This window comes from Mustela nivalis, assembly GCF_964662115.1.
Source record: "Mustela nivalis genome assembly, chromosome: 17".
Classification (NCBI taxonomy): domain Eukaryota; kingdom Metazoa; phylum Chordata; class Mammalia; order Carnivora; family Mustelidae; genus Mustela; species Mustela nivalis.
Genome location: NC_139036.1, coordinates 41,120,832 through 41,148,412, shown reverse-complemented (window position 1 = coordinate 41,148,412; position 27,581 = coordinate 41,120,832). Strand labels below are relative to the sequence as shown.

Here is a 27,581-nt window from a genome sequence, read left to right as displayed (position 1 = left end):
GGTTTAGATGAAAAATCCAAACCCAAATGAAGCCATCTGGAAACAAGTGGCTTCATCTGAGGGCAGCTAAGACTGTGGGACAGTCTGGGGGAAATTTTCACATTGTTTGCTGAAAGTTTGAGCTCTCTTGAAATGTGCATGCTTACAAAGACAAAGAATGCAACTTGGAAATAAATATATTCACAGACCGTACAGTTACATTCCCTTTACCACCCCCACAACCTTTGGGAGTGCCCAAGAAACTCAGTGAGTCTTTAAAATGTCGCAATGTGGAAGTATGTGCAACATGAACACAGTATACTCCCAAAAAAAAAAATTCTTTGATCAAAGTGTCCTCCAGATCTCCATGTAGACTTGCTATTTTCCCTGGAACGTCCTTTTTCATTCTTCTTACTCTAGCCCCAAAGTTCTATAAAACACACCAATGTCTGAAGAAACTAAGAGGTAAATGGTCCTCCATATAAGAGGCATAGTCCACCATATAAATCCTATATGCTGTAATACAAGCATACTGGTTAGAGACACACAAGATGTGGATGTAGTGAATATAATTAAAGAGTCTACTTGGTGGATTTTTAATGCATAAAAATAAGACCAAAAATTATTACTCTGTGTTAATAATATTCATCAACATACAGATTAAAATTTATCAGTTTCCCATTAAAAAAGGTCGTATTTCGGGGCACCTGGATAGCTCAGTCAGAAGAGCATGCAACTTTTGTTTGAGCCCCATGCTGGGTGTAGAGATTATTTAAGAGAAAATAAAATGAAAAAAAGAAAAATAAAAAAAAAGGTCATATTAGTTTTCAGGCCTGAATGGATAAAGTACTAAAATGAAGATTCCAGAGCTCTCTAAATGCCAGTGGGATACTTCTGGGTAGCATATTAGTAGAAAAGAAAAGAATTTAAGGCAATCCAGTAGCTAAGATATTTCCAATTAAAGCTTTGTCTTTTAGAGCATGCTCTACTTCCTGCTCCTCAATCTTCAAAGACACCTGGAAAGAAGAGAAAAAGACTTTTCACGTGGAGAACTCACAAAAGCCAAGTTTGTATTATGTAAACTTCTATCATGTTGAACTTTCATCCCAAGAGGCAAGCAAGTTAAATACTGCTTTTTCAATGGCCTGCAGAAAAGACCTCCTTCATTCCAGTCCCATCCTCAACAGATCTTGAACTCTATCTAACAAAAAACAAATTGTTGACCTAACTGTGGTCATGCTTAAATCTTTAACAAAAACAGATAATCTCTCCAAAACAGGACAATTAAAAAAGCATTATCAAAGAGGCAGTTAGTTGTACCTTTGTGAAGCGGGTTTCCTTGTTCTTCTTTAATCCTAAAATGCCCCTGGCTTCCAAGAGCCCTGAAAGTGACAAACACTCTGACTGGTCCACAGCTGCCACCTGCTGTTTACGACAGACGTTACTATAGGCTTCATATAACTGGGAGAAACAAGGGAGAATACAAAAGTTGTTTAAAACTTCTATCTCTTGTAACCTTGTAGACTCTTTTTTTTTTTTTTTAAGATTTTATTTATTGGGGCGCCTGGGTGGCTCAGTGGGTTAAGCCGCTGCCTTCGGCTCAGGTCATGATCTCAGGGTCCTGGGATCGAGTCCCGCATCGGGCTCTCTGCTCAGCAGGGAGCCTGCTTCCCTCTCTCTCTCTCTGCCTGCCTCTCCGACTGCTTGTGATTTCTCTCTGTCAAATAAATAAATAAAATCTTAAAAAAAAAAAAAAAAGATTTCATTTATTTATTTGACAGAAGTTACAAGTAGGCAGAGAGGCAGGTTGGGCGGGGGGTGGGGGAAGCAGGGTCCCCGCTGAGCAGACAGCCCAATGTGGGGGCTAGATCTTGGGACCCTGGGGTCATGACCTGAGCCAAACGCAGAGGCTTTAACCCACCGAGCTACCCACGCGCCCCAACTTTGTAGACTCTTAAAAATATGAATTTGCGTTTGTAAAAGTTATCTGAATACAACAATTTCCCCTCTTCTCAATAAAACCATTGAAGGATTCTGTAGATATTGCCAAAACCTAAGGCAGGAGAGGAGCTTTATGTATTTCACAGGGAGAGGTAGAAATGAAGGGGAGGAGATGAATAGGAAATTCTCAACCACAACCCAAGGGAAATAAAATCAGTTGCCTTTTATATGGGACCAGCATTTATTCTTACTGTTAAAAACCACTTTTAATTCCTATCAGCTGGAGCATAATAATAGGCCCTTTGGACAATATCTGCTCCACAAAGCATTCTTGTCTCCACCCCAGCTCCATCTGCTGGGATTCTCCACTCACCTTCCCCAGAGTGACCTCTTTGATTTTCAGCTGCCGGGTCAAGAGCAGCAAAGAGCAGACCAAGATCTTCTGCTGAAGAGGGAAGGAATCTTGTGTTCCTTCCTTGCTCAAACTCATTCTGTTACCATCAACTTCTGAGATGACTTGGGATATGTGAATAAGACCAACCTGCTTGGGAACCAGTGACTCAGAGGGTGATTTGCCTAAAAAGTAAATAAATCAGGCTTCATTAGATTTTTTTTAAGTATTGTGTACATCAAGACAGATGATGCTAAGTCTTAGTTGAAGGCGATTCAAGCGCAGTCATGTGGTGCCAAAGCAGAGGTTCCAACTCTGTAACTAGAAGCCAAAGGATGGGAGACAGTGCTATCTATCTTCAGAAAGATGATGACTTGGAAAATAGGGTTATCCTTTTTCTGGGCAGAATGGTAGGCTATTTTGTCCTGTAGAATGCAATTTAATGTCAGAGAGACAAAATCCACCTCATGAAAGAAGGAGGACTAGACAGAGGACTACTGTATTCTGCCTTGGAAATTCTCAGTATCTTGAAGATAAAAAGTACAGAACCTCGAAGCAAAGAGGAGTGTGCCTGGTTATCAAGAAAGGAAAAAAAGTGAAATGAGTGACTAAACGTGGACAGAAAAGTGAATCCTACATAAGTCCTCTAGATAGCTTCTCCAAATGACCTTTGAGGTTCGGTTCACTTGCCTAAGACATCCACAACAGAGCAACACTTGAGAAAATGTCACTGGATATCTTAGCAGATAGCACCATCTCAGAGGCCGGAGGCTGGGGAACTGCCAGCTAAGATGCCTAGGACTATGGCCTCATTGTTTGGAGATGCATGAATTGCAAGACAGAGGAGGGATTTGCTCTGTAACAACTTTTGCCTCAATTACTTCCTCAGACCTTGAGCAGTTGCCCCAAAGCAATCTGCTTCTATTTCATTACCATAACCAGGATGCTGCAAAGAACTAATGGGAGTAGGAAAACTAGAGACCACTGACCACCGATCTTAAAGCTGAAAGGAATTTCCTTCTTGCTCCCTACCCAAAACAATCCCAACTAGTAATCATCTATTCAGCTTTTGTTTGAATAGCTTCAAAGCTAGGGAACCTGCCTATGTGTCAAGGAAGCCCAGTTAGTGCTATGTATTAGAAAGTGCCATCCTGGGGTGCCTGGGTGGCTCGGTCAGTTAAGGGTCTACTCTTCATTTGGGCTCAGGGTTGTGAGATTAAGCCCTGAAGTGTGGAGCCTGCCTAAGATTCTCTCTCTCTTCCTCTGCTTCCCCCCACTGGTGGACTCCCTCTCTCCCCTTCTCTTAAAAAAAAAAAAGTGTCTTCTTGTATTTAATTGAAGTCAGACTCCGTATAGCTTTCTAGAACCATCCAAATCTAATAACACATACCAGAGGTCAAAAGATAGGAATTAGGTTAGTCTAATAATTTATGCCAGAAACTTACAACCTCCTTTAGCTACGTGTGTGCCAGCTGTGCTCACAGGAACACTGACAACCCTAAATGTCACTGGTAGGAGAAACGGGAATAATCTGAAAAGTTAAAGAAAAACGAGTATCTCATCTTTACACTGGTATATATTACCTACCATCAGCCTAAGCAGTCAGTTTGGCTGCTTCTGAAATATTTTTATTAATTTTCTTTCAACAAATTGATAAGAAAGAAAAGAAAGGAAGGTAGAAAGAAAAGAAGAGAGAAAATGTTTTCTACAGTCCTAGAAACAATTTTGATAACTCTGAACCAGTGCAGGAGTGAAAGAGGAAAGAAACAATCAAATCAGACTGTCCTGTTTCTAAAGATTAACACTGGATATTAAATACCGAAAAGATAAGTAGTTCATGGCCATTTTACATCTGCCATGACTAAGAGAACAAGGCTAACAGAAAGGAAAATCATTTTGTCATTTTTTTTTTTAAAGATTTTATTTATTTATCAGAGAGAGAGAGAGAGGGAGAGCAAGCACAGGCAGACAGAACGGCAGGCAGAGGCAGAGGGAGAAGCAGGCTCCCCGCTGAGCAAGGAGCCTGATGTGGGACTCGATCCCAGGACGCCGGGATCATGACCTGAGCCGAAGGCAGCTGCTTAACCAACTGAGCTACCCAGGCGTCCCCATTTTGTCATTTTTTAACAGCCTCCTATAGCAACATCATCTTCGTACCTCCACCCTCCTAGACTTGGCTAAAGGCTTAAGATATCCCAAGTTGAACCGGATTCTTTCACTGTCTGACTCTTATTTACTTTCCTCTCACCTATTTCAAGACCTAAAGTGAACTCAACGGAAGAACCCAGAGAGAAGCTGATCAAGCCTTACTGTCCACAATTTTCATTTTGAGAGCTTAGAAAGAAAACTTACTATGATCCAGCCTTTTATGTAACACCCTGGGGAACTTGTTTCCAGCCTGCATGGACTATAGGACAGAGAGGCCAGACCGAAATAAAGTAGATGAAACTGACAAAAAACACAGACATACAGAAAAGGGTAAGTATGGATTTAACTACATTCATTTCGTCTTTCTACCTCTTTTCTCAGAAAAGTTAAGCTTCCAATTATAAAGGAAGACGGGAAAGTGATAAACTACTTACATTCAGACAGCGGTTTGAGGACAGTCTGGCTTTTGACATCCGACTCTACAATTTCAATAGCTCTCCTATAAAAAAAGTATTTCTAAAATTAATTTATGCTGGGCCAAACCAAACACCACACCAAACCACCAAGCTGAAAAAAGACACGTTTTATAATTTTAAAGCCCCCAAACAAAACTGGGTTATGTCTCAGCTAAAGGGGACTTGGTTACCTTGAAACAATTCACAGACCTGGGAATCTGAGAAACTTTCAGTACTATATGGTTTCCTCTTATAGATGCCAAGTAGGTCATCATACATTAAGCCAATAATAACATTTTGAAGGAGGAAAAAATGTCATGGACAGCAGAGAGGCTATGTGGGTGGGTGACTGCCTACAGAGAGAGCCAGTACCACCCATACACACTGGACCTAAAAGGGGAGTCCTCAGTTCTATATACATATGATATGTGTAGGCTAAACCACACCAGCCTACATGACCATTGCTCATAGCTACAGTCTTTACTCAAGTAGTTTGCTGACTAGGAGAAACTTTCAAATCCAGGATCATGCCATCTAGCAATAGGAAGAGCTTCCTCTCCCACTGCTGTCTCCAAAGCACTTTGCCCACAGGAAGCCATAAGCCAGACCTGGATCTTTTGCATGGCAGTAGGGGGAGGTTGGACCAGCGGGCCAGCACAGCAAGTATCATTTTAATGGACCCAGTGTCCCTACTGGGAAGGAAGAGATTTCATCAGTCAGCACAGAGGCTTACCCCAGCAGGAGGGGCAGAGGATGGGAAGTGGGAGAGAGAGGTCTGGAGTACAAGTGTGGGGGACCACCAACCAGAGGAAGGGGTGCTCACAAAAGCAAAGGAAGGAAAAAAAGTCTAAAGGCAAAGATGGTTCAGGTCCATAAATAAACCTGCTTGAGATCAGCTAATGGAAAAGTAAACTGGAGTCTTTTTTAATACAAATGTAATTAACCAATCTATAATCACCACAGGGAGTGCCAGCAACATCTCATTTGTTTCTCCCTCTGTAGGTAATGGACTGATAATGTTTCAGACATTAACACGGTGGAAATGCAGAGCTCCCCACTGAGAAACAAGTCCTCCTTTCTGAGTGTAAAAAGTGGCAGAATGCAGCCTCTTAAGCCACATTCACTTGAGTTACATGAGACAATTAACAGCATTTCTTTTTTTAATAAAAGCAGCCAACAGTGCCATAACTCACCTGCAAACATCTAGCGCCTTTCGAACATCTCCTGAAAGAGCAGAGACTTTTCGGGCACAGAACTGAATTGCAGCATGGTCCAGAACCTGAACTCCGGACACCTTTGGACAAGACATAGGAGATGACAGCATGAACTATAAGATTCCCCCTTTACTGTAATTCAGGTCCCAGACATAAATATTTTCACATTAAGTCTAAACTTGACTGGCCACTCTTTAGGGTCTAAGAGATGACTTTTCTGCTCATAAATAAATGGAAATTTAACACATTTAAACATTTTGTAGGCATGTGGTAGAGACTCATGAATGGGGAAAAAAGCAACCAGATATTAGCAAAACTAAACTAAAATCTATTTGGTCATTTTCCTTTTTTTAGATTTTATTTAATTATTTGATAGACAGGTCACAAGTAGGCAGAGAGACAGAGAGAGAGAGGAGGAAGCAGGCTCCCTGCTAAGCAGAGAGCCAGATGCGGGGCTTGAGCCCAGGACCCTGGGATCATGACCCGAGCTGAAGGCAGAAGCTTTAACCCACTGAGCCACCCAGGCAACCCTATTTGGTCATTTTCAAAAGAAAGCTTTTTCACAGGTCCTATTGTTACAGGCCATTATAAAAGTATTGAGGGGCACCTGGCTGGTGCAGTAAGAAGATTTTTTTTTCTTTTTAAAGATTTATTTATTTATTTGACAGACAGAGATCACAAGTAGGCAGAAAGGCAGGCATGGAGAGAGAGGAAGGGAAGCAGGCTCCCTGCTGAGCAGAGAGAGCCTGATTTGGGGCTTGATCCCAGGACCCTGGAAACATGACCTGAGCCGAAGGCAGACGTTTTAACCTACTAAGCCACCCAGGCATTCCGACCCTGTGACTCTTGATCTTGCGGTTGTGAGTTTGCGCCCCACATTGGGTTTGAGATTACTAAAAATAAACTTAAAAAAAAAAATTATTGGGACGCCTGGGTGGCTCAGTTGGTTAAGCAGCTGCCTTCGGCTCAGGTCATGATCCCAGCGTCCTGGGATCGAGTCCCACATCGGGCTCCTTGCTTGGCAGGGAGCCTGCTTCTCCCTCTGCCTCTGCCTGCCACTCTGTCTGCCTGTGCTTGCTCTCGCTTCTCTATGACAAATAAATAAAATAAAAAAATCTTTAAAAAAAAAAAAAAATTATTGAGTGATTCCTCTCTTTAAAAGAAGGAAAAAACAAACAAACAAAAAAAGATTTATTTATTTATTTGAGAGCACCTAGTTGTCAAAGGCGGTGGGCAGAGAGGAGCAGAGGGAGAGGGACAAGCCGACTCCTCGCTGAGTGTGGAGCCTGACACGTTGCTCCGTAGGGGGCTGGATCTCAAGGACCTAAGATGGTGACCTGAGCTGAAATCAAGAGTCAGAGGCTTAAACGATTGAGTCACCCAGGTGCCACCCTTCCCCTTTTAAAAGGAGGCTCCATGTTCATTGTGGAACCCACCGTGGGGCTTGAACTCACAACTCTTGAGATCAACAGCCAAGCTGAAATTGAGTGGCGTACTCAATTTCAATTTCAAGTGGGTCAGTGACTGACCCACCCAGGTGCCCCTCTTCTCTTATTTTTATTCCAACCCTGAGGCATCCAATAAATGGAGCCTTGGATGGAAATTCATATAAAAATGTTCTCACGTTGGCCCACAGGATCTCCCTGCTGAGGAAAGCAAAGAAAAAAAATTTTTTTTTTTTTAGTAGGCTCTATGTCCAGTGTGGAGCCCAATGTGGGGCATGAACTCACAACCCTAAGACTGAGATCTGAGCTGAGATCAAGTGTCAGATGCTCAACTGACTGACTGAGCCACCCGGGCACCCCTCTAAACAAAAATATTTTAGAAAGACTGTTAGGTTTCCCCACCAGAGGTGATCCAAGGAACACATAATGAGGTACAATGGGTGGCACTTACCAGATCAAGCCGATCCTGCAAGATAGTGGCTATCTGGTTTTTGGTATAAGGTGGGAAGTTCAACAGCCGAGGTTTACATTTTTCTCTAGCTTGAAGCCTCGGCAGAATTCTGTCCGTGAGATCCAGGGTGTTAGCGATACCTGAGGAGAAGGTAAATACTATCAACCATCATGGTCAAATCATCTCAAAGGAAAATTAAACGCTTTGAAAGCTAAATATAATTTCCAGTTATAATCCCGCATTCCAACTGTTGCTTCCCACTCGCCACCCCACCCCCACACTTATTAGGTAAGATGTACGTAGTCATTCGAGAATGCTCTTTCCAAGTTAGGTTTAGAATTGTTCACTGATAAGCAGGACCAGACACTCCAAAAATCAACTGTCTCTGAAATGAAGTATTATCTCAATTCTATTCAGACTTAACAAAGTTGATTTTAGTTGAAAACTACTGTTATTTTATAATAACTTTTTTCATTTTGATAAGAAAGCAGAAAGTTGGCTTAAGATAAAATAGGTGATAAGTAAGATGAAGCGATTAAAAAAAGAATTCTTTAGACCCATCGACATTAGCAATGGAGCACTAACCAATCAGCACCAATCGAGAGTTGCTTAGCCATGGCCATTCGAAGAGTGTGTACAATACATCCTGCCCTTTGCTGTCCAGCTGATCCACCTCGTCCAGCACCAACACACTAAGTATAAAGAGAAACAATTAGTATCTACGTTGACCTCCTTAACTCTCCCATCTGTTAGATCTGGGCCGACTCCAGGTCACATTCCTACAGCTGACACCAGTTTGAAGGTCATCATCTGTCCTCTCTGCAGTCACTGTTACAATGATACCCCCACCATGACACAGAAGTAATATACAGGTTTTTCAAGCGATTAGCCTAAGAACACTTTTTCCAACTTAAAATCAGAATGTGTATTTTTCCTCTCTTCTTTCCCTTTAAGCATATGAAACTATCTGTACAGCCAACACAGGAAATGTTCTTTTCTCTTACAAACGGATACATTCAAGAGACTAGAATGTGAGTTTGTGGGCAGCAGACCTTGCAGATTTTCACAGAATAACATGCAGCGAAGCACTACTTACATCATGGGGCCCTTCTCTGCAGTCATATGGTATTCTAGTTTCTTCATCATGTCCTTCCCAGCTGGCCTGGATACTTCTTCCTGACAAATCTCCTGAGCAATAGCTGGGAATACAGCCTGGGCACTCCTCAAGGACATGCAATTCAGCATGATAGTTTTAAAGCCTTTCAGTTCCTTCTAGAAAAATGCAAACATGAGAGATATTTTGCCTTCAAATAAAGGTTTTTTTTTTTTTTTTTTTAAGATTTTATTTATTTATTTGACAGAGAGAGATCACAAGTAGACAGGCAGGCAGAGAGAGAGGAGGAAGCAGGCTCCTCGTCGAGCAGAGAGCCCAATGTGGGGCTCGATCCCAGGACCTGGGGTCATGACCTGAGCTAAAGGCAGAGGCTTTAACCCAATGAGCCACCCAGGCGCCCCCAGATAAAGGTTTGATGGAACCTGAAGTGTCTTTGAGGAGTTAATAGCATATAAGAGAATAAGCTCTATTTTCATTTGGAAAGATTTGGACAAAGAAACTAAAAACATCTTATTTGAGGGGAGACTTCAATCCCCTAAGCACATCCACCTTTCTTAACCCTTCATAACCAAGTGTCATTTTAGCAAGAGCAGCATATTTCAGACTCTCAGTGTACCTTAAGGTCTTGCAGAATTCGGCTTAAGCAGGCAGTTTTTCCAGTTCCAGGAGCACCAGAAAGATAAAGACTTCCAGCTTTTTTCCCACAGATGTGCTCCCTCAGGAAATTCCTGATGACATTCATCTCCTTTTCCCTGGCAGGCAGCCGATCCGGGACAGCTGTATTCAGGACCAGCTTTGCTTGCTGGTAGCAAGTGCCTGTGTCAGATGTGAAAGGACAATTAGATACAACAGAGGTGACTGAGAAGATCCACTGGGTTTCATCTGGAGTCACCAGCCTTGTTTTCAAGGCTGCATTAATGGTTGCCATATAAGAACGAACCTTCTTGCTTAAACAGTCTCACACATGCAGATTCTTTCTCCAGTGGACATCTCTGCTCAGAATTTGTTGTGATCTCTTGATCTTTCCTGCCTGACGAACGGATTTTGTTTTGGTGAGCTCTGGTTTGTTCCTTTTTGCTAGGAGACTTCATTGTCAGCTGATTGTCAAATACCAATCTGCGCCCCTTAGGTGAAGGGGAGCAAGGGGGGCCATTCTCTTTCTTGCCTTGCTTTGGTGGAGAACAGGGTGGTAAATGGGGAGTGTTGCACAGATTGTCATCACCTGAAATACATTAAAATCAAAACATTGTCATTCATAGTAGAGGACAGTAAAAGGACTTGCAAAGATCTCTGCTTTTCCCAGAAAGAAGCAAGTTTCTTCCTCTCTTCCTTCTTTTATTTATTTGAAAGAAAGAACACAGAGGGGAGAAGGAGAGGGAGAAGCAGGCTCCCAGCTGAGCAGGGAGCCCCATGTGGGGCTCAATACTAGGAGCCTGGGATCATGACCTGAGCAGAGGGCAGACTTTTAACTGACTGAGACACCCAGGTCCCCCAAAAGGCAAATTTCTATAGTTAAAACCACCAAAACAGACGGCCTCTCCTCAAGAAGCAAACATTGGCCACCAGATGGCACCACTGAATCTTACAACTATTTGGGAGAAAGCAAAGGTTTTTTTTTTTTTTTTTAATTAAAAAAAATTTTTTTTTTATTTTTTAAAAGATTTTATTTATTTATTTGACAGACAGAGATCACAAGTAGGCAGAGAGGCAGGCAGAGAGAGAGGAGGAAGCAGGTTTCCCACTGAGCAGAGAGCCTGATGGGGGGCTGGATCCCAGGACCCTGAGATCATGACCTGAGCTGAAGGCAGAGGCTTTAACCCACTGAGCCACCCAGGGGCCCCAGCAAAGGGGTTTTTAGTGGGATGAAAATTCTAAGATTGTTCTAAGAGTGTTTTTCTCAATCTTGGACCAAATAATTCTTATTGGAGGCTGTCCTGTCCATTGTAAAATGTTTGGCAGGACATAATATCCATTATGCCAGTAGCACTCCCTCAGTTGTGATAACCAAAAATGTCTCTGGTACTGCCACATCACCCTTCATTAAAAACGAATGATCTGGGCACCTGGGTGGCTCAGCTGGTTAAGCATCTGCCTTTAGCTCAGGTCATGATCCCAGGTCCTAGGATTGAGTCCCCACTGAGCTCCCTGCTCAGGGGACAGTCTGCTTCTCCCTCTGTCCCTCACCCCTGCTTATTATTATTCTTTCTCTCTCTCATAAAAATAAATAAAATCTTTAAAAACAAAAACAAATGATCTAAAGCAAAAAAGGATTACCAACCAGTGATCTTTTTTTTTTTTTTAAAGGATTTTATTTATTTACCTGACAGACAGAAAGATCATAAGTAGGCAGAGAGGCAGGCCTCAAGAGAGGGTGAAGCAGGCTCCCTGCTGAGCAGAGAGCCCAATGCGAGGCTCAATCCCAGGACCCCAAGATCATGACCTGAGCTGAAGGCAGAGGCTTAACCCACTGAGCCACCCAGGCGCCCCTACCAACCAGTGTTCTAAAACAAGAATATCACCTGCTTCTCTTAATTTCACCACTAACTAGGTGAAAGCTTCAAAATACTAGATAGCTAACTGCAAAGTCACAATACTGACAACTAAGTTCAAAATTAAGGAACTGAACACCAGAACTGTAAAGCAATTCAGAAGGTAATCTCAACAAGTCGCTTAACTCTGAAGTTCAGTAAATGAACACAGCAATCATTCTGAAAATAACCAAAGTGAACAAAGTGGTCTTTTTTTTTTTTTTTTTAAAGATTTTATTTATTTATTTGACACACAGAGAAATCACAAGTAGTCAGAGAGGCAGGCAGAGAGAGATGGAAGCAGGCTTTCCGATGAGCAGAGAGCCCGATGCGGGACTCGATCCCAGGACCCCGAGATCATGACCTGAGCTGAAGGCAGAGGCTTAACCCACTGAGCCACCCAGGCGCCCACAAAGTGGTCTTAAATGAACTTAGGAAGCTGCTTCAAAGGACGAGGCATCTTATTTTTGAGGAAAGAGAGGTCAATATCTACAAGTCAAAAAGTTGTTCATATATAAAATGGATATCTTACCGAGACGTTTTCTGGGGCTTAGAGGCAGAATTTTTACAGAATGGCGTGTGGCCTGGAGATTGGTCAGTTCTAGTTTAGTGTCTCCAGAGATTTTAGCTTTGTCCAATGTCCGAGACACCTTCTTTTTTGGAAAACTGATTGTAGCCTGTGACTGGGATCGGGTTTGAGGCATGATGGGAACACGGCTGGGTACAAAAGAGAGAACAGGACAGCCAGTCAATATCTAAGAGGACAGAAAAATAGCGAACAAGGAATTTATACCAATGATCAACATTTCATAAGTAAATTATAAACATATTTTAGCATTCAGTTCTGCTTCACAGCCAAATCTGAGCAATAATAACAAACACTTGTCTACCTACTATGTGGATGACTGTTGTTATAAGCATTTTCTTTTATTCTTTTTTTTTTTTTTTAAGGAGTCTCTGCACTGAACGTGAGGCTCGAACTCACGACCCCAAGATCATGAGTGGCACACTCTACCAAATGATTCAGGCCCGTGCCCCTAAGGCACTGAATCATTTAAGTTTTAAGACAACCCTAGAAGTTGGCACTCTTACTATCCTTACTTTATCCTTACTTTAGGGATGAGAAAACTCAAGAGGCACAGAGACCCAAAGTCATAGCAAACCAGGTTTTCTGGCTCCAGAGCTCAAGTTCTTAACCACTTGAGTGATGCAATAAGTTTAATAAAAGTTTTAAAATATTTTTTAAAAGATTTTATTTATTTATTTGACAGACAGAGAGATCACAAGTAGGCAGAGAGAGAGGAGGAAGCAGGCTCCCCGCTGAGCGGAAAGCCAGATGTGGGGCTGATCCCAGGACTCTGGGATCATGACCTGAGCTGAAGGCAGAAGCTTTAACCCACTGAGCCATCCAGGCGCCCCTAATAAGTTTATCTTAACAGATTTCTACAGTGCTTCTAATTCCCTCACTCCAGGCACGGGGTGTGTCTTTATCACCAGCTTAGCCCAGGACCCGACCACATTTACAGTCTTCCCTCCGCCTGGCACTCGGTCCCCACCCCACACCCTCTCAACCCCACCCAGGAACATCTCCCTCCTACAACATTCAGCCCCTTTATTCCACGCACGACTGCCAGCCTATTCCTTTCCCTTACCCCGACCTCAGACCTCCCGCGATCTGAGCTCTTCCCTCACTTCCCCTCGAACCTCAAGGGAGGCTGCGGCCCTAGCCATCGCCCCTCTCCCAACTCCGCTGCCTTCCAGACCCTAAGCCTCCCTAAGCAATCATCTGCTCTCCACCCCACAAGGCAGAGTCACCTCAGTGCCTGCTCTTCCTCACGTCTCTCGCACAGGGCTTCAGGGATTCTTCAGTCAAGCTCCCGAATAAACTACACACCAGCAGCAGTAAAGCCAAACCGCGCTCGCGCCAAATCTGCAAAGCCTCAGCTTTACTACCTCCCGCCAAAGGCCGACCAGGCTTCTGATTGGCTGTCGCTACAGCACTGCGCGCCTTGGCCACCGCCCCCTCCTTCGCGTCCAATCCAGTCGGAAGGACCACAACCAATAAGAGAGCCCCAGGTCTCCGAGCCCTTGTGAAACCACGCCCACCGAGTAAGAGGGAGTCTACATCCGGGGCCCCACGGAAAGACGCAAGGTTGCAGTGGGAGCGATTCTGGGTAAAGCGAACGAGGATCACCGCAAAGGGCAGCGGGAGATGTAGTCTCAGCTGCACGCAACTCTGTTTCCACGCCCTTCTTTCCATTGAGGGGGCGGAAGTGTGGTTGCCTTTTCTGGCCGAACGTATCCATTTGTATTACCCTAATGGGATACATATTAAGTGAGCTACCATATAACACCTATCATTTGGGAGGCGGTTCTGGGTGCCAGGCAGAATATTAGGCATTATTTACCTAATGTTCAAGCCTGCAAAACACAAAGCCAGCGTGAAGAGGGTTAGAGGTCTCAGCAACTTCCTGGCGGTGGGGAGCCTAGGACCCAGATTTCCTAATACCCAATTTTTTTGTCAAGTTCTACACATAAATACACTACCCTTGATCACAGTAGCTCCCTGATTTGTGTTTCAAACGTAAGAAATAGGGGCAGGTCTTTGCTTTTGTTAAAAATAAAAATATTCTGTGCACCTTATCATTAATTCCATTAATCCACACATTGTGGGGAGTTGAGAGAATTATGGCCTCTTAATTTTAAAACCTTGTTTTATGGCTAAACACTAGGGTTTCAGGGCCAGGGAAGACTGCTATAGAAGAAGAGGCAAGCTGAGCTTTTAATGAAAAATATAAATTAGAACGGTAATTTACAGGCCAGCCTCCAAAGCTAATAACCTAGCTAAGCCTCAGGTTCCCTCGAAGGCCAAAATCCAATTCTAGGGGATGGCAAGCATTTATCTTTCATCCTTCAGTTTCAAATGAAATAGAACAATGAAGCTGAGAAACAGGAAAACAATGCTATTACAATCACCAGTTAATTGTAGCTAGTTCATACAGGAGCAAATACTGAGTGTTCAAGTGTATGCCAGGCACAGAGCTCAAGTATTCTACTTATTCCACCTCATTCTCACAAGCACTGAATTAAGTTGGTATTATCATTTTGCAAATGAGGAAACTGAAATAGAGGGGTTGACTAAATTTGCCCAAGGTCACACAACCAGCAAGTGGAAGAGCTGGCATTTGAACTTGGGAAGTCTGACAGCAGCTCAAACACTTGACCACTTTAAACATAGGTGGAAGTATTAACAGACACAGGTCCTAAATAGGAAGCCTTCTGTACACTTCTAAATAGGAAGAGATAGGAGCTCCTGGCTGGCTCAGTCAGAAGAGCATCCGACTCTTGATCTTGGGGTTGCGTGTTTGAGCATCATATGGAGTATAGAGATCACTTAAATAAGTAAAGCTTTAAAAATAAATAAATAGGAAGAGACATTAAGGGAGCACATTTTGGGAAGGTTCTCTAGGAGCTGAAATCTGCAGTAGATATCAGCATTCACAGTCGTGAATGGGAAGAATGTTCCCAGAGAATGGAGGTTTTTAGACCAGATGGTATTTCTGAGCTCTTAATAGAGCAACAGAACCCAGGAAGCAATCTTTACTGTTCATTTATTTTGATAATCTAGGCACCTAAAAACCATCCTTAATAACTTGAAGTGGTAACATGTGTCCAGCCAGCTTTAAGGGATAGTGGTGAAAACCTCCCTTGGTTACAGTGGGCTAGAGGAAGCCCAGGAAGCAATGAGTACTTAGTATTCATCCTGGAGCCTATGAAAGAAAACACTCACCAGAAGAAAAGGACCAGTCCAAGGTAAGCCTACAGGATTAGATGACCACTGTGGAAACAGGCAGAGAATCACAGGAGGTCTGGATTGAAGGGTCTCTACCAGGTTACCTACACAATGCTCTCCCTTTCTGATACTACAGGAACACGCTGCACATGCCACTGGACTGTCTTGCTTCTTGGCCTCTGTCCTTGCTGTTCCCTCTGTCTGGAATGCCACACTCCATCCACCTTCCCTGGCTAACTGCCATTAAGCCTTTTAATAACCTACATAGGTTTCTCTTGGTGGCTGTCCTAAAGCGTTCTACTAGACTCAGCTCCTTGGAGGCAAAGACCAGTCCTATTCATCTTCAAATAACAGATGCTTGGGGCACAGAGTGAATTGGGCAATAAATAATTGCTGCAGGAATGGAGAGGACATCCCTGCCAAATGAATTTCCACCTTTCCCATGAACACTTTGTGGTTGGATAGCATATAGTCTTTTAAATCTCACACCCCTAAACCTAGGAGTGGAAAATGAATTTGATGACGTGTAAAAGCGATCCAGACTGGGCTCCAATGATGTCAGATGTGAAGCGTTTCTCTGTAGTTATCCTCTGGGGTGGTTAGGATCCTGAGGTTGACATTTTAGTTCTCTTACCTCTGTCTGCAGAGTAACAGGAAGTCAGAGACAGGCCCCATCCTTGTAGCGAGTCACAGTGTGGCTGTGCTGGGCCAGGAAATACTTAAAACAGGAACATTCACAGTAAGCAGCTGTGTCTCAGTAATAATGAGACTAGTGTCCTTATCACCTGCTAACTGATACACAGTATCATGAGGGAAGGAATCAAATCACAATGGAAGGGCCTGTCCAATATACTTTTGTGTATGTGTGCACACATGCATGCACACACACACACACATGAATAGCAGTATCACCCCAACAGGACAGAGAAACCTTACAGGTTTAGGAAATTGAGGGTCATTCAGGCAAGCTCCTTTTGAGGGCTAAAGTCACAGGAGGAACAATTAAATCAATAAATAGGTAGTTTATTAATCATATTAATAACAATGATGGGTCAAATAATCAGGGATTCAGCCAATCTGGGAAGTATGGATGAAAATGAAAGGAGGCCTTTTCCCCCCTCCCTCTCATAAGTTTTTATATCTAAATTACATGAAAGTGATTCATACACACACCCATTATGAATCAGTATGGGAAATAATTTCAAAATCTTTCCTAGCGATGAAAGCGCAAGGTGAGCTCATTAAGTCTTAGTGGTGATTATGTCAGCTGACCACAGTAAGCAGAGAATGTCTGGTTCATTTTTCACACCCCAAGTCGAAGTTCAAGAAAGCCAGCCAAGATTGCAACGTAAAAATCAGGGAAGAAAAAAAGCCAACACCCACAATAACAATAGACACATACAGTCCATCTGCTGTCCCCACCCTTTTCTTCCATACCTCAGTGGGACAATCTGCCATGCAACACAGGTAGAAAGAATCCTAAGAGATGTGAGGAGAGGACACAAGGCCAGAGCGCCTCCTGGGTCCCCTGAAATCATGGGCATCGGGAAGGTAAGATGGCAAACATAAATGATGACCAGAACTACCAGAGTCACCCAGGTGAGCATGGGTAACAAGAACTGTGATATTCAAAATATAGCAGGAACGGAGGAGGGAAGACCCCTGGGAAGCTGCAGATGCTTCTGCCCAAGTCAGTGTAGCTACCTTCTTAGAGGTTCTAGAGTCAAACCACCACACTCAACAGAAGCAACAAATGTTCTCCGCTCCGTATGCCACCACTGGAGGCAGTGTTCCAGACAAGAGTACACAGTTTTCAGGTGTTTGTTTTTGTTTTTAAGCAAGGTTTAATTAAACTGCACGGCTTCCAGAAGAAAGAAGTGTACCAAAGAATCCAACCTGAGACCAGATTATACATTGTAGAGGGGTGGGGGGTAGGAATCACTGCTTATTAGGAGGGAGACAGGCCCCATCCTTGTAGCGAGAATTTGGAATATATCTCCAAAATAAATCATACAATAAATTATTTTTTTAAGAGAAAATAAACTGATCCACATGCAAAGATGGACACACACACATACACACACACACACACTGCACACATCACTCTAGTCTTTTATTCAGTGTTGACTAGGACTTCCATGCTGGTCCCGTGGGAAAGGACAAAGGTTAGACATGAGAAAAGAAGGCTTGGCCCCTCTGCCACCAGTGGAATGAGATTTAAGACAATTCGAGAGGAAACCCACTAAGGTGTTAGAAACAAGAGTAGAAGGAAATAGTTATCAAGGAGGATTTTAATTGCTTCAAAGAGAGAGAGGAAGAAAGCACAGAAATCTAACACAAGTAAAGGCACAATGACCGTGGAGTTGAATGGAACCAAATCCTTCCTTCAGCTTAACAATTATCTTTCAAATTTTTTTATGTGTTTGGAAGGTGGCTGTAGTTCTGTTTCATTTTGCTTTTAAGAGATGAGTCTTGAAGGCAGAGTTGTAATGCCTTCCATTCCCTAAATCAGGGTGGCTTACAGAAAGCCACCTTGACCACATTGCCAGGGACTGAGATTCAGTAGGGAAAGAAAGGCTACAACTGGAATGTGAAGAATTGGATTTGCAGTTGACTGTAGATTGGGTTTCCAGAAGGACAGACAGCTCAGTGTAGTGCCATCAAAGGGCCTCAGATGCCCTATACTCCACCCCCAGAGCATTGCAGAAGGAAAGGACCCTGGAGTCACATTTTTCCCCCACTCCCATAAGCACTCAGCCTACAGATTATTTCAAGTGATCAGGAGAATTAAAACACACCCCAACCCTGAGTTGCTCTGTAGCAAGTCTATTTACAATTTTTCTCACCTCTCCCTGGAGGTAAATCTGGATTTCAAGTTGGGAAGCTGTGGGGTGAGGGGATGCCCCCAGTGCAATGGCCAGTGGCTAGTCTCCTTGTGTTGGCCAGTTGGGAGGGCTGGGATGCATTTCTAGAGACAAGTAGTCTCACATCCATCAGGTGGGGTAGCCCTAAGCACCTTCACTCTGGGAGCCCAGGCCGTGAGGATGATGGGGCTCTGCAGCTGGAGGAAATCCCCCAAACCAGAAGAACCCAGAAAGACCACACCTGGAATATCAAAATGATTTGATCCAAGTTTGGTGACCAAAGAAGAGGGGGGAAGAGGGGCATATAGCTCGTTTAAAAACCCGGAAGCCACTGCTCTGCTTCCCAGAAAGGGTGGAAAGAAATTAAGTTTTTCCCACTAGAGAAAAACATAAAACCAAACCCACCCAGAGGCTTATAACACAGCTTCCTGATGCTTAGCTGGGCAATGTCTCTTCCTTCTGGGAGGGAATTAAGGGGGTTAAGGGGACTGGGTAAGAGTCTCAACATGAGACCACCCCATCTCCCACTGAAGAGACAGCACTCCCACAAACAGGTAAGAAGAGCAGGCTAAAAGGTGAGAAGTTTTAGTGCTCTTGCAGCCAGCCCACCTTAAATCTATAGTACAAGCTTTTTACAACATACAAAATAGATCAATAACTATGAGGATCACATTCCCATTCTTCAATAGTAAATATACATGATAATAAATCTGTTATTAACAGAGGGACAATAAGGCAAAGACATTTAAATAGGTACTGTGCCATCAACATGCTCTCAAGAAGAAAATCCCTCTGATTAGATCTAGGCCCAGGCATTTTTTTCATGAGGCCAAGAAAATTAGAATACTATCAATACCTATGTGACACAGTCCAAATGCTGGGGAGTAGGAGAGGCAGCAGGTCACAGAGGAGGAACATATCAGCCCCAATGAAAAGCTGGGGTTTGGCTTTTACTTGTGATACTTATTTTGAAGCTCTATGTCTGAGTAAAGGGGGAAAAAGGGATATACTTTGATAATATCATACAAAAGGCATCAACTCCCATTTCAAAAACAAATGGGAGGACTTCACAGTCCAAGTTCAGTAACTGGTCAGCATCTCCCCTGGAACTCTGCTGCAGGGTTAACTCTTGTATTCTTTTTCCCTCCACTCACGCCCTGTCTCAGCACTACTGGCTTCAGAATGCTGGGGATACTGCTGAGAGACAACTGTTAACAGATTTGAAAATAAAAACAATAAAGAGAATGATTAGAAAAGGTTTGGGGACAGACCTCATCATGGTTTGTCCCAAGAGTCAATGTAGTCCAGGGAACGGCAAAGGATAGCAGACCCTGAATAAAGAACCCAAGCTGAGAGCTCTCCCACCTGCATGGGAAGACTTGGGTTTCTCTGGGCACCATGCACAGATCCTTAGTCTGTGATCCAACAGACTGGAGAGGTCCCAAAGGCAATTTAAGCCTGTGATGTACCTGGTGAAAGTTTTTATTTGGCTTTCCCCATCCACTTCAAGGAATAGCCTTGGCTCCTCCCCTGCTCTCACTCCAAGCTTTGAGCAATCTCTGCACTCAGCAAGAGTTGTAGCAAACCAAACCATCCATATGTAGAGCCCAGGAGCTCCATCCTGCTGTGAGAGAATGGTGAAGTCCCATCCCATTATACAAGCTCAGTTTCTACCTAGACTGGGACCCTCTATTTCCCCTGCGTCCTTGAACTAGGACCTGGAAGACGAAAAAACATATTGCTGGCTGCCAAGGAAGATCAACTGGACTGAGGCACACTTCACCAAAGTCTTTGTGCTTCCTGGCACAGAGGAATCTGACTGTCCCCATAACCTTCCTCACCCTTCTCTATTCTGCTATATTAACCCCTGCAGTCTTGCAAAGGGAAGAGTAGTGGAGAAAGGAACAGAAGTACCTGCTAAATCAGATGGGCTGTGAACTTTGGAACAAATGGGCCTTAAAGTCCTTCATAACCCACAGAATTGACCCTTCCACGAGGTGCTTCACCTTCCCTTGTCATTCCGGGGCACCCATCAGGGGCTAAGGTCTCTGAGCAGGCCCCCAGGGCCAGTCAGAAAAGACTTAATTGGTGTCAAGGCCAACAGTCTATTTTTCCATCTCCCACTGCAGGTTTTTGGGAGTTTGTGAATCTGTAATGAATCAAAGTGACTTGTCTCTTGAGGGGATGGGCAGTGCAGAGAGGAATAACAGCCCTCAGCTTCAGCACCCTGAGGAAACAGGCAAATGGGCAGGGAGTCCCAGAGGGCACAAATGGCTCCTGGCCCCTTTGCTGCAGAGAAACTGACTAGCTCTAAAAGGATCCCCAGTTTATTTCACCCTCTTTTTATTAGATGTTTAGTTCAACTGATTAGTATTTAGTGTTTATAATATCCAACTTCTCCCTGGGGTGGTGGCATGGGGTGGGGTGAGAGCAAAACCAAAATACCCCTAAACAGAAAGCAGACCCATTTCTTTGCCTTTTCTTCAAACTTGACCTTTAAAACAGATCACTTCTCTGCAAATTCCTTTCCTGTTTCACTAAAAATGCCCACTCCCCCAGAAGTCCTGGCCATGCCAGCCTCCTAAATGAGGAAATATAGTACAACTGCCACGCTTCCCCCACAGTGGGTAGGAGAAAGTAGGAGTACAATTCTCCACCCTGCCCCAACAATGAGTTCATTCATCATAACAAGGCACCTTTCCCCAAGAGGAAGGCAGGAGACATGGAAGCGTTTTCCTCATCTGGCTAGCAGGGCTTGCAAGAGGAGGGATGGATGCAGGGTTTGAGACCCTACTGTCAATATAAAGAGTCCAATCACCAAGTCTAGAGACGAGATGCATAGATGGAGGTGAGTGGGGAGGACGCTTGGTGTCTAGAGATGGGTTGCACTGGAGAAACACTTCAGGAGCTCTCATGCAGGTTTCAGGGGAATGGAAGGGACCATCTGAGCAGAGGAGAGGGTCCATCCTTTTCCTGAGGAACAGGACCAAGCCAGGCTTCACCTGAGAATGGGCGGCAGAGGTGGGGCTCCACGGGCAGCTGAAAAATATAAAAATAAAAACCACATTCATAAGGTCAACCACCAAACCCTGAATAACCTGAACATTCCTGACATGAGAGACAGGTTCTTTAAGCTAACCTTTAAAATTTAGGGACCGGTTCTGTTGTTCCCTTGTTTTCTTAAGAAAATGCAGATGAGGAGAAACAAATTTAAATCTAAGAAAAAATGACCAATTCTACTTCCTACAGAATTATGGAAAAACTTTCATTGACTACTCTTCTCACCTCGGTTTGTTTTGCTGGGATATATTCTCTGAAAGTGTTTATATTCTTCTGGAGCAGGAAAGTCTTCTACTGGATGGAAAGAATACTTTGACTCAAAATCATCTGGGAAAGGAACAGAATATTAAGTCAAATCCTCCTTTCTTGTGCTCCCACATATTTTGTACCACTTCTGACCTCCACCCCTTGTTGATCTCCCCCGAATTCTGATGGGCCACAAGGGCCTGCCTGGCCCATAAACTGAGGTTCCTGAGGCCAGCAACAGCATCTTTCTATGCACTTTGCATGCACAGAGGATATGCTCAGAGGCTCTTTACATTAAGGAATGAGTCTTTGAATTAGTTCTGTAAATCTTTCCACCAAAAATCAGGCACTTAACAGGAAAGGAGCCCAGCTGTTTACACAGGAAGAGAAGGAAATACAGTTCTGTTTCAGTTAAAAGCCATCTTAGAGGCTGTCACCATGGGAAACCAACTGAACTGAATCCACAGATTGGTAGACATTAACTTAAAATGGGGATTTCTATCACCAGCTTAGTGAGAGATCTGACCAGATAATTCCCCTAGGGCCCAGGTTACCCTCATTTAGCACTACCACAGAACTGGGACAGCCATCTCATGGCCTCCGCTCCCTTTCCATGGCCCCTCTAGAAGGCGGCTCAGATTTTTCAAATGGTGTAGCTCAAACACATTCCAAAAACCCTGGTCCACCAGTTAGGAACAAAATGAGACTGGGGGCGGAGAAGAGGCAATGATTCAAGAATCTAGAGTGTCAGGTTTGAAGGAGACTGTACAGATCTTTTTAGGAATCCTTAACAGAGGATCTGAGGAAACCCTATGCACAACCTTTGCTTGGGGCTCCATCTTAGGATCAATGAATCAGAATCTCTAAAGTGAGGCTGGAGACTCATTTATGACCTTGGAAAAGTTAAATCTGATACACTCCTGATCTCACCAACCTCCTCATTTCACAGATGAGGGAAGTGAGGCCCAGAGAAGTGAAGTAACTTCCTCAAAGGAGCACTGCTAGATCGTGGCTCTGTATTATTAATGTTGCGTACCACGGGTTTTTGTTGTTGTTTTTTTAAAGGTCCAGAAAGGCCCTCTCCTTCCTAGGAAGATACATCATTCCTGTCTGAATAATCCTGAAAAAAATAGTCTCTGACCCAAAAGCTAACCACAAATGACCCTTGGGGAGCAAGACAGTAGCTTTGGGGCTATTAGCACAACACCTACCGATTTTACTTCCAACTCGTCTAAAGCAATCATACCTAGAATTCATATAAGGCAAGGGAAGTCAATGGAGGGGACCCAGAAGTCTGAGGGACAGTGAGGAGAGGAACTGTTGTGAACAAAGGATACCTAGTGACCATTCCTGCTCTAGAGTGGCCACTGGAATTAGTGAAGTCACCACAAGAACTATGAGACTGAAACAGCGATTACTGTTACCCAGCTATTACTCACCCAAGAAAGATCGGACAGTGGTAATAGAATCTCTGTGGCCATTCCTCAGGGGTGGTGGAGGAGGAGGGGGTGGCCCAGCTGGCGTCCTTGAGGGAGGAGGTGGGGGCTTTCCTCGGCTCAAGGGTTCTGACCCATGCATTCGGTACGGTGGGGGGGGAGGGGGAGCATCCCTGGCACCATTTCGGATCATGGGTGGCGGGGGTGGAGGAGCTGCAAGGAAAATCCAAAGCAGTTAGGCTGAGATACAGAGATGGTAAGGGCTGGGGGAATTTGAGAGACGTAAGCTAGGAGTGCGCCTTGGCGCCTTCCCATGGAGCCGGGCTCTGGGAGCCTCTAGGCAGCATGTCAGGTATCCAATTCACCCTCCTCTCACTCCTATTCAACAGCGGGAACATTCTTCCAGATCCCAAGGTCCAGAATAAATGTGTGACCCTTTTCATTTTCTGTGACAAGTCAATCAAGAATTCTGCCTGCTCTTGATCTTTTCCCTGCCTTCCTCCACAATCCTAGTTCAAGGCTTTCTCATATTTAGCCTGTTCCACTGCACAAAGCTTCCCAAATGTTCTCTCTCATCTCTTGCCATTCCAATCCATCTGCATACCAGCTCACTAATCTCCTCCAAAATACTTGCTCAAACTTTTCCATTTCCTTTATCATGAAGTTTCAAATCCTTGGCTTCTACCCCAACTGTGCCACACCCCATCATCCTACTTTCTTACACAGCAATTTACCATGCCAGGCAGTCTGATCTCACCTTCTCCTCTTCCTTGCTTGATTCCGTAGGCTGAGAATCCCACTGTCGCCGCTGTATCTCTCTACTACACTATCATACTGTATCATAATTTTTCATGCTATGTGTCTCTTCCCCCAGCACACTAAGTCAGGGCAGTGTCCAGTCATCCGACTTCCCAAGCTCAGCCAAACGTACAGCATGCTGCAGGCACACAATCATGTGCTGGCTAAACTAAACGATATATGCTTTGCTCTTGTGACTCCCCCAAAAGACGCGGAAATGCCATCCCTCTTCCCTCACTACCAAGCCCTACCTCTCCTTTAAGATTTGACTCAAGCCCATCTTTTCCAGGCTTTCCTCAAGCAATGCACTCTATTCTAATCCCCTCCTTTTTTATTCTCCAACAGCATTTAGAGGCTGTGTCACTTATTCTAGCACGTAGTAGTACAGACTAAAATGAGTGATTCTCAAAATATGTATAGTAGGTTCATCTGCAAAAGTTGCGTATCTCCAATGATAGGCTCATTGCTCAAAAAAAACTGGGAATGCCTCTTCGGGAATTGCCTCCAAACCCAGTTTCTAACCAGACAGACCCATAAATATTATATGATGTTCACATCTCATTTCCTTTTTATTTCATTATTATTATTTTAAAGATTTTATTTATTTATTTGACAGAGATCGTAAGCAGGGGGAGAGAGAGGGAGGAAAAAAGGCTTCCTGCTGAGCAGAGAACCCAATCCAGGACTTGATCCCAGGAACCTGAGATCATGACCTGAGCCCAAGGCAGAGGCTTAACCCACTGAGCCACCCAGGTGCCCCTTTTTAAAAAATTTTTAAAAGATTTTCTCCCGGGGTGCCTGGGTGGCTCAGTGGGTTAAAGCCTCTGCCTTCGGCTCAGGTCATGATCCCAGGGTCCTGGGATCGAGCCCCGCATCCAGCTCTCTGCTCAGTGGGGAGCCTGCTTCCCCTCTCTCTGCCTGTCTCTCTGCCTACTTGTGATCTCTGTCAAATAAATAAATAAAATCTTTAAAAAAAAAAAAAATTTTCTCCCTCTCTCCCTCACATCTTTCTTTTTTATTATTTATTTATTTACTAAGATTTTATTTACTTATTTGACAGAGAGAGACACAGCGAGAGAGGGAACACAGCAGGGGGAATGGGAGAGGGAGAAGCAGGCTTCCCGCTGAGCAGGAAGTCTGACATGGGGCTCAATCCCAGGACCCCAGGATCATAACCTGAGCCAGAGGCAGACGCTTAACAACTGAACCACCCAGGTGTGCCTCTTTTTAATTTTTTTTTTTAAAGATTTAAAAGATTTAAAGATTTTTAAAAAGATTTTCCCTCTGTTTTACAAGAGTGCATGCACACATGTGCGCTGGCTTGGGGGAGGAGCAGAGAGAGAGGGACAAGCGGACTCTGTGCTGAGCATGGAGCCCAACATGGGGCTTGATTCACGGCTCCAAGATCATGACCTGAGCCAAAACCAAGAATCAGATGGCCAACTGACCGAATCACCCAGGTGCCCTTCATATCTTACTTCTGAGGTCACATAACCATCAATAAAAATATTCATACTTACATCTGACTCCACATTTCAAAAATAAAATTCACACCTAAAGGCCCATTTAAAAATGTGGCGTGCTGGGTGGGTCAGTCGGTTAAGCATCTGCCTTCAGCTCAGGTAATAATCCCAGGGTTCTGGGACCAAGCCCTGAGTCAGGCTCCCTGCTCCCTCTCCCTATGCCCCTGCTTACGCACTCTCTCTCTCAAATAAATCAATGAAATCTTTAAAAAAAAGACAAAATCGGGGCGCCTGGGTGGCTCAGTGGGTTAAGCCGCTGCCTTCGTCTCAGGTCATGATCTCGGGGTCCTGGGATCGAGTCCCGCATCGGGCTCTCTCTGCTCAGCGGGGAGCCTGCTTCCTCCTCTCTCTCTCTCTGCCTCTCTGCCCACTTGTGATTTCTCTCTGTCAAATAAATAAATAAAATCTTTAAAAAAAAAAAAAAAAAAGACAAAATGCACCACCAAGTAGAAAGCAACATCAAAAACGTGTCTGAAGACATGGCAACGTCACTGGAATAGGTTCTAAGTAAGATGTTTGTAATTATGTTCTATTCTTTTCATTAACTAACAAAAAGAGCAGCCACCATTTGTTTGATTTCTGTTATATTCCAGGCCTGGTCCCAGGCACTTTATAGGCATTACACTTTAAAAATTCTCCCGCCACTCCCACAAAGTATGTGGTATTATCCCCATTTCACAAATGAGGAAACTGGGACTCAGGTTGTTTATATGAGGTCACAGATCTAACAGGCTCAGCACACTTCTGCTCTTTCCACTATGCCCACACTGCTTTTCATAACTATCCCAAGTACTATATTAACTTCCCCCCAAATGTATAACCCACAGACGGAAGTTTGTGGTACCAACGCCATGTCCCATAAGTAGCTGTTTCCTAAATAATACAGGAGAGACTACTTGGCTTAACAGACAACACTGGTTTAGTGATAAAGAGTGCATCATCTATCACCTTCTTCTTCTTTTTGTAAGTACACTCTACACCCATCATGGGGCTTGAATCCATGACCCTGAGATCAAGAGTCACATGCTCTACTGACTGAGCCAGCGAGGCACCCAAGAGTGTATCTTCTTTTTTTTCTTTTTTTTTAAGGTTTTTATTCACTTATAGGACAGAGCGAGAGAACATGAGAGGAGAGAAAGTCAGAGGGAGAAGCAGACTCATGGTGGAGCTGGAAGTCCAATGAGGGACTCAATCCAAGACTCTGGGATCATGACCTGAGCCAAAGGCAGTTGCCTAACCAACTGAGCCACCCAGGCCCCCAAGAGTGTATCTTCTTATTCCTTCTAAATTACTGCTGGAACTTCTGTAGAGTGACCACAGTTATGAATGAAACAGTAATGGGATGATTTATGTAGACAAGGGGATCAGCACTGTAGGCCCAGTAAATGTTAGTTTTTGGTTCCCCTAAGATGCACTCTGAATGTCTCCCTCACTCTTTTCAAGGTTTAAGTATGAACAGGTGTTATTGGAAGCAGTAATTTCACAGATCTCCAAACCTTGATTTCATCCCAAATCTTCCCAAACCAAAGCTCTTTTAGGTCACCTTCAAAATATTTCCCTAAAACCCCGATTTCTCAGGACCCTGAGAGTCTGTATCTATTCTAGGGGAGGGCCAGGGATTATAAGACAGCCAGGGTTAGCTAGGCTCAAAAGGATACCAGCTTGGGGCGCCTGGGTGGCTCAGTGGGTTGGGCCGCTGCCTTCAGCTCAGGTCATGATCCCAGGGTCCTGGGATCGAGTCCCACATCGGGCTCTCTGCTCAGCGGGGAGCCTGCTTCCCTCTCTCTCTGCCTGCCTCTCCATCTACTTGTGATTTCTGTCAAATAAATAAATAAATAAATAAAATCTTAAAAAAAAAAAAAAAGGGATACCAGCTAGACACTGGACAGGTGGCAGTGATTAGAGCCAAACCAGACTGGCCAAATAGAGCAGGACCAAGAGCAACCTGCTTGCTCCTTCGCGGCCCTCCCCCAGGGATGCTCGTCCCAAGGTTCTGCCATCTCCAGTAAGTTTCTGGGCTCTTTGTCACATACAGCTTTTTTTTTTTTTTTTTTAAAGATTTTATTTATTTATTTGACAGAGAGAAATCACAAGTAGTCGGAGAGGCAGGCAGAGAGAGAGAGAGAGGGTAGCAGGCTCCCTGCTGAGCAGAGAGCCCGATGCAGGACTCGATCCCAGGACCCTGAGATCATGAC

At 44.1% G+C, this 27,581-nt stretch overlaps 2 protein-coding genes across 8 annotated transcripts in view; both read right to left on the bottom strand.

The window, feature by feature from the left end:
- Positions 1–160: 160 nt before the first annotated feature.
- CDC6 (cell division cycle 6) lies at positions 161–13,641 on the bottom strand. The gene is made up of 12 exons (XM_082704942.1): positions 13,482–13,641; positions 12,199–12,383; positions 10,079–10,360; positions 9,755–9,954; positions 9,121–9,296; positions 8,610–8,716; positions 8,025–8,164; positions 6,108–6,208; positions 4,894–4,958; positions 2,294–2,496; positions 1,300–1,440; positions 161–995 (listed from the first exon to the last, which is right to left on the bottom strand). The coding sequence occupies exons 2-12, from the start codon at positions 12,368–12,370 to the stop codon at positions 906–908; spliced, it is 1,677 nt and encodes a 558-aa protein (XP_082561068.1). The 5' UTR covers positions 12,371–12,383; positions 13,482–13,641; the 3' UTR covers positions 161–905.
- Positions 13,642–16,461: 2,820 nt separating this feature from the next.
- WIPF2 (WAS/WASL interacting protein family member 2) overlaps positions 16,462–27,581 on the bottom strand; it is a 51,148-nt gene continuing 40,028 nt past the window's right edge. For all 7 annotated transcript variants that reach the window (XM_082704953.1, XM_082704952.1, XM_082704951.1 and 4 more), the window contains 3 exons: positions 23,069–23,278; positions 21,609–21,710; positions 16,462–21,362 (listed from right to left, as the gene is read on the bottom strand). In XM_082704953.1, the coding sequence (XP_082561079.1) occupies positions 21,322–21,362; positions 21,609–21,710; positions 23,069–23,278 (353 nt within the window). In that variant the 3' untranslated portion in view covers positions 16,462–21,321. The remainder of the gene's footprint in view (positions 21,363–21,608; positions 21,711–23,068; positions 23,279–27,581) is intronic.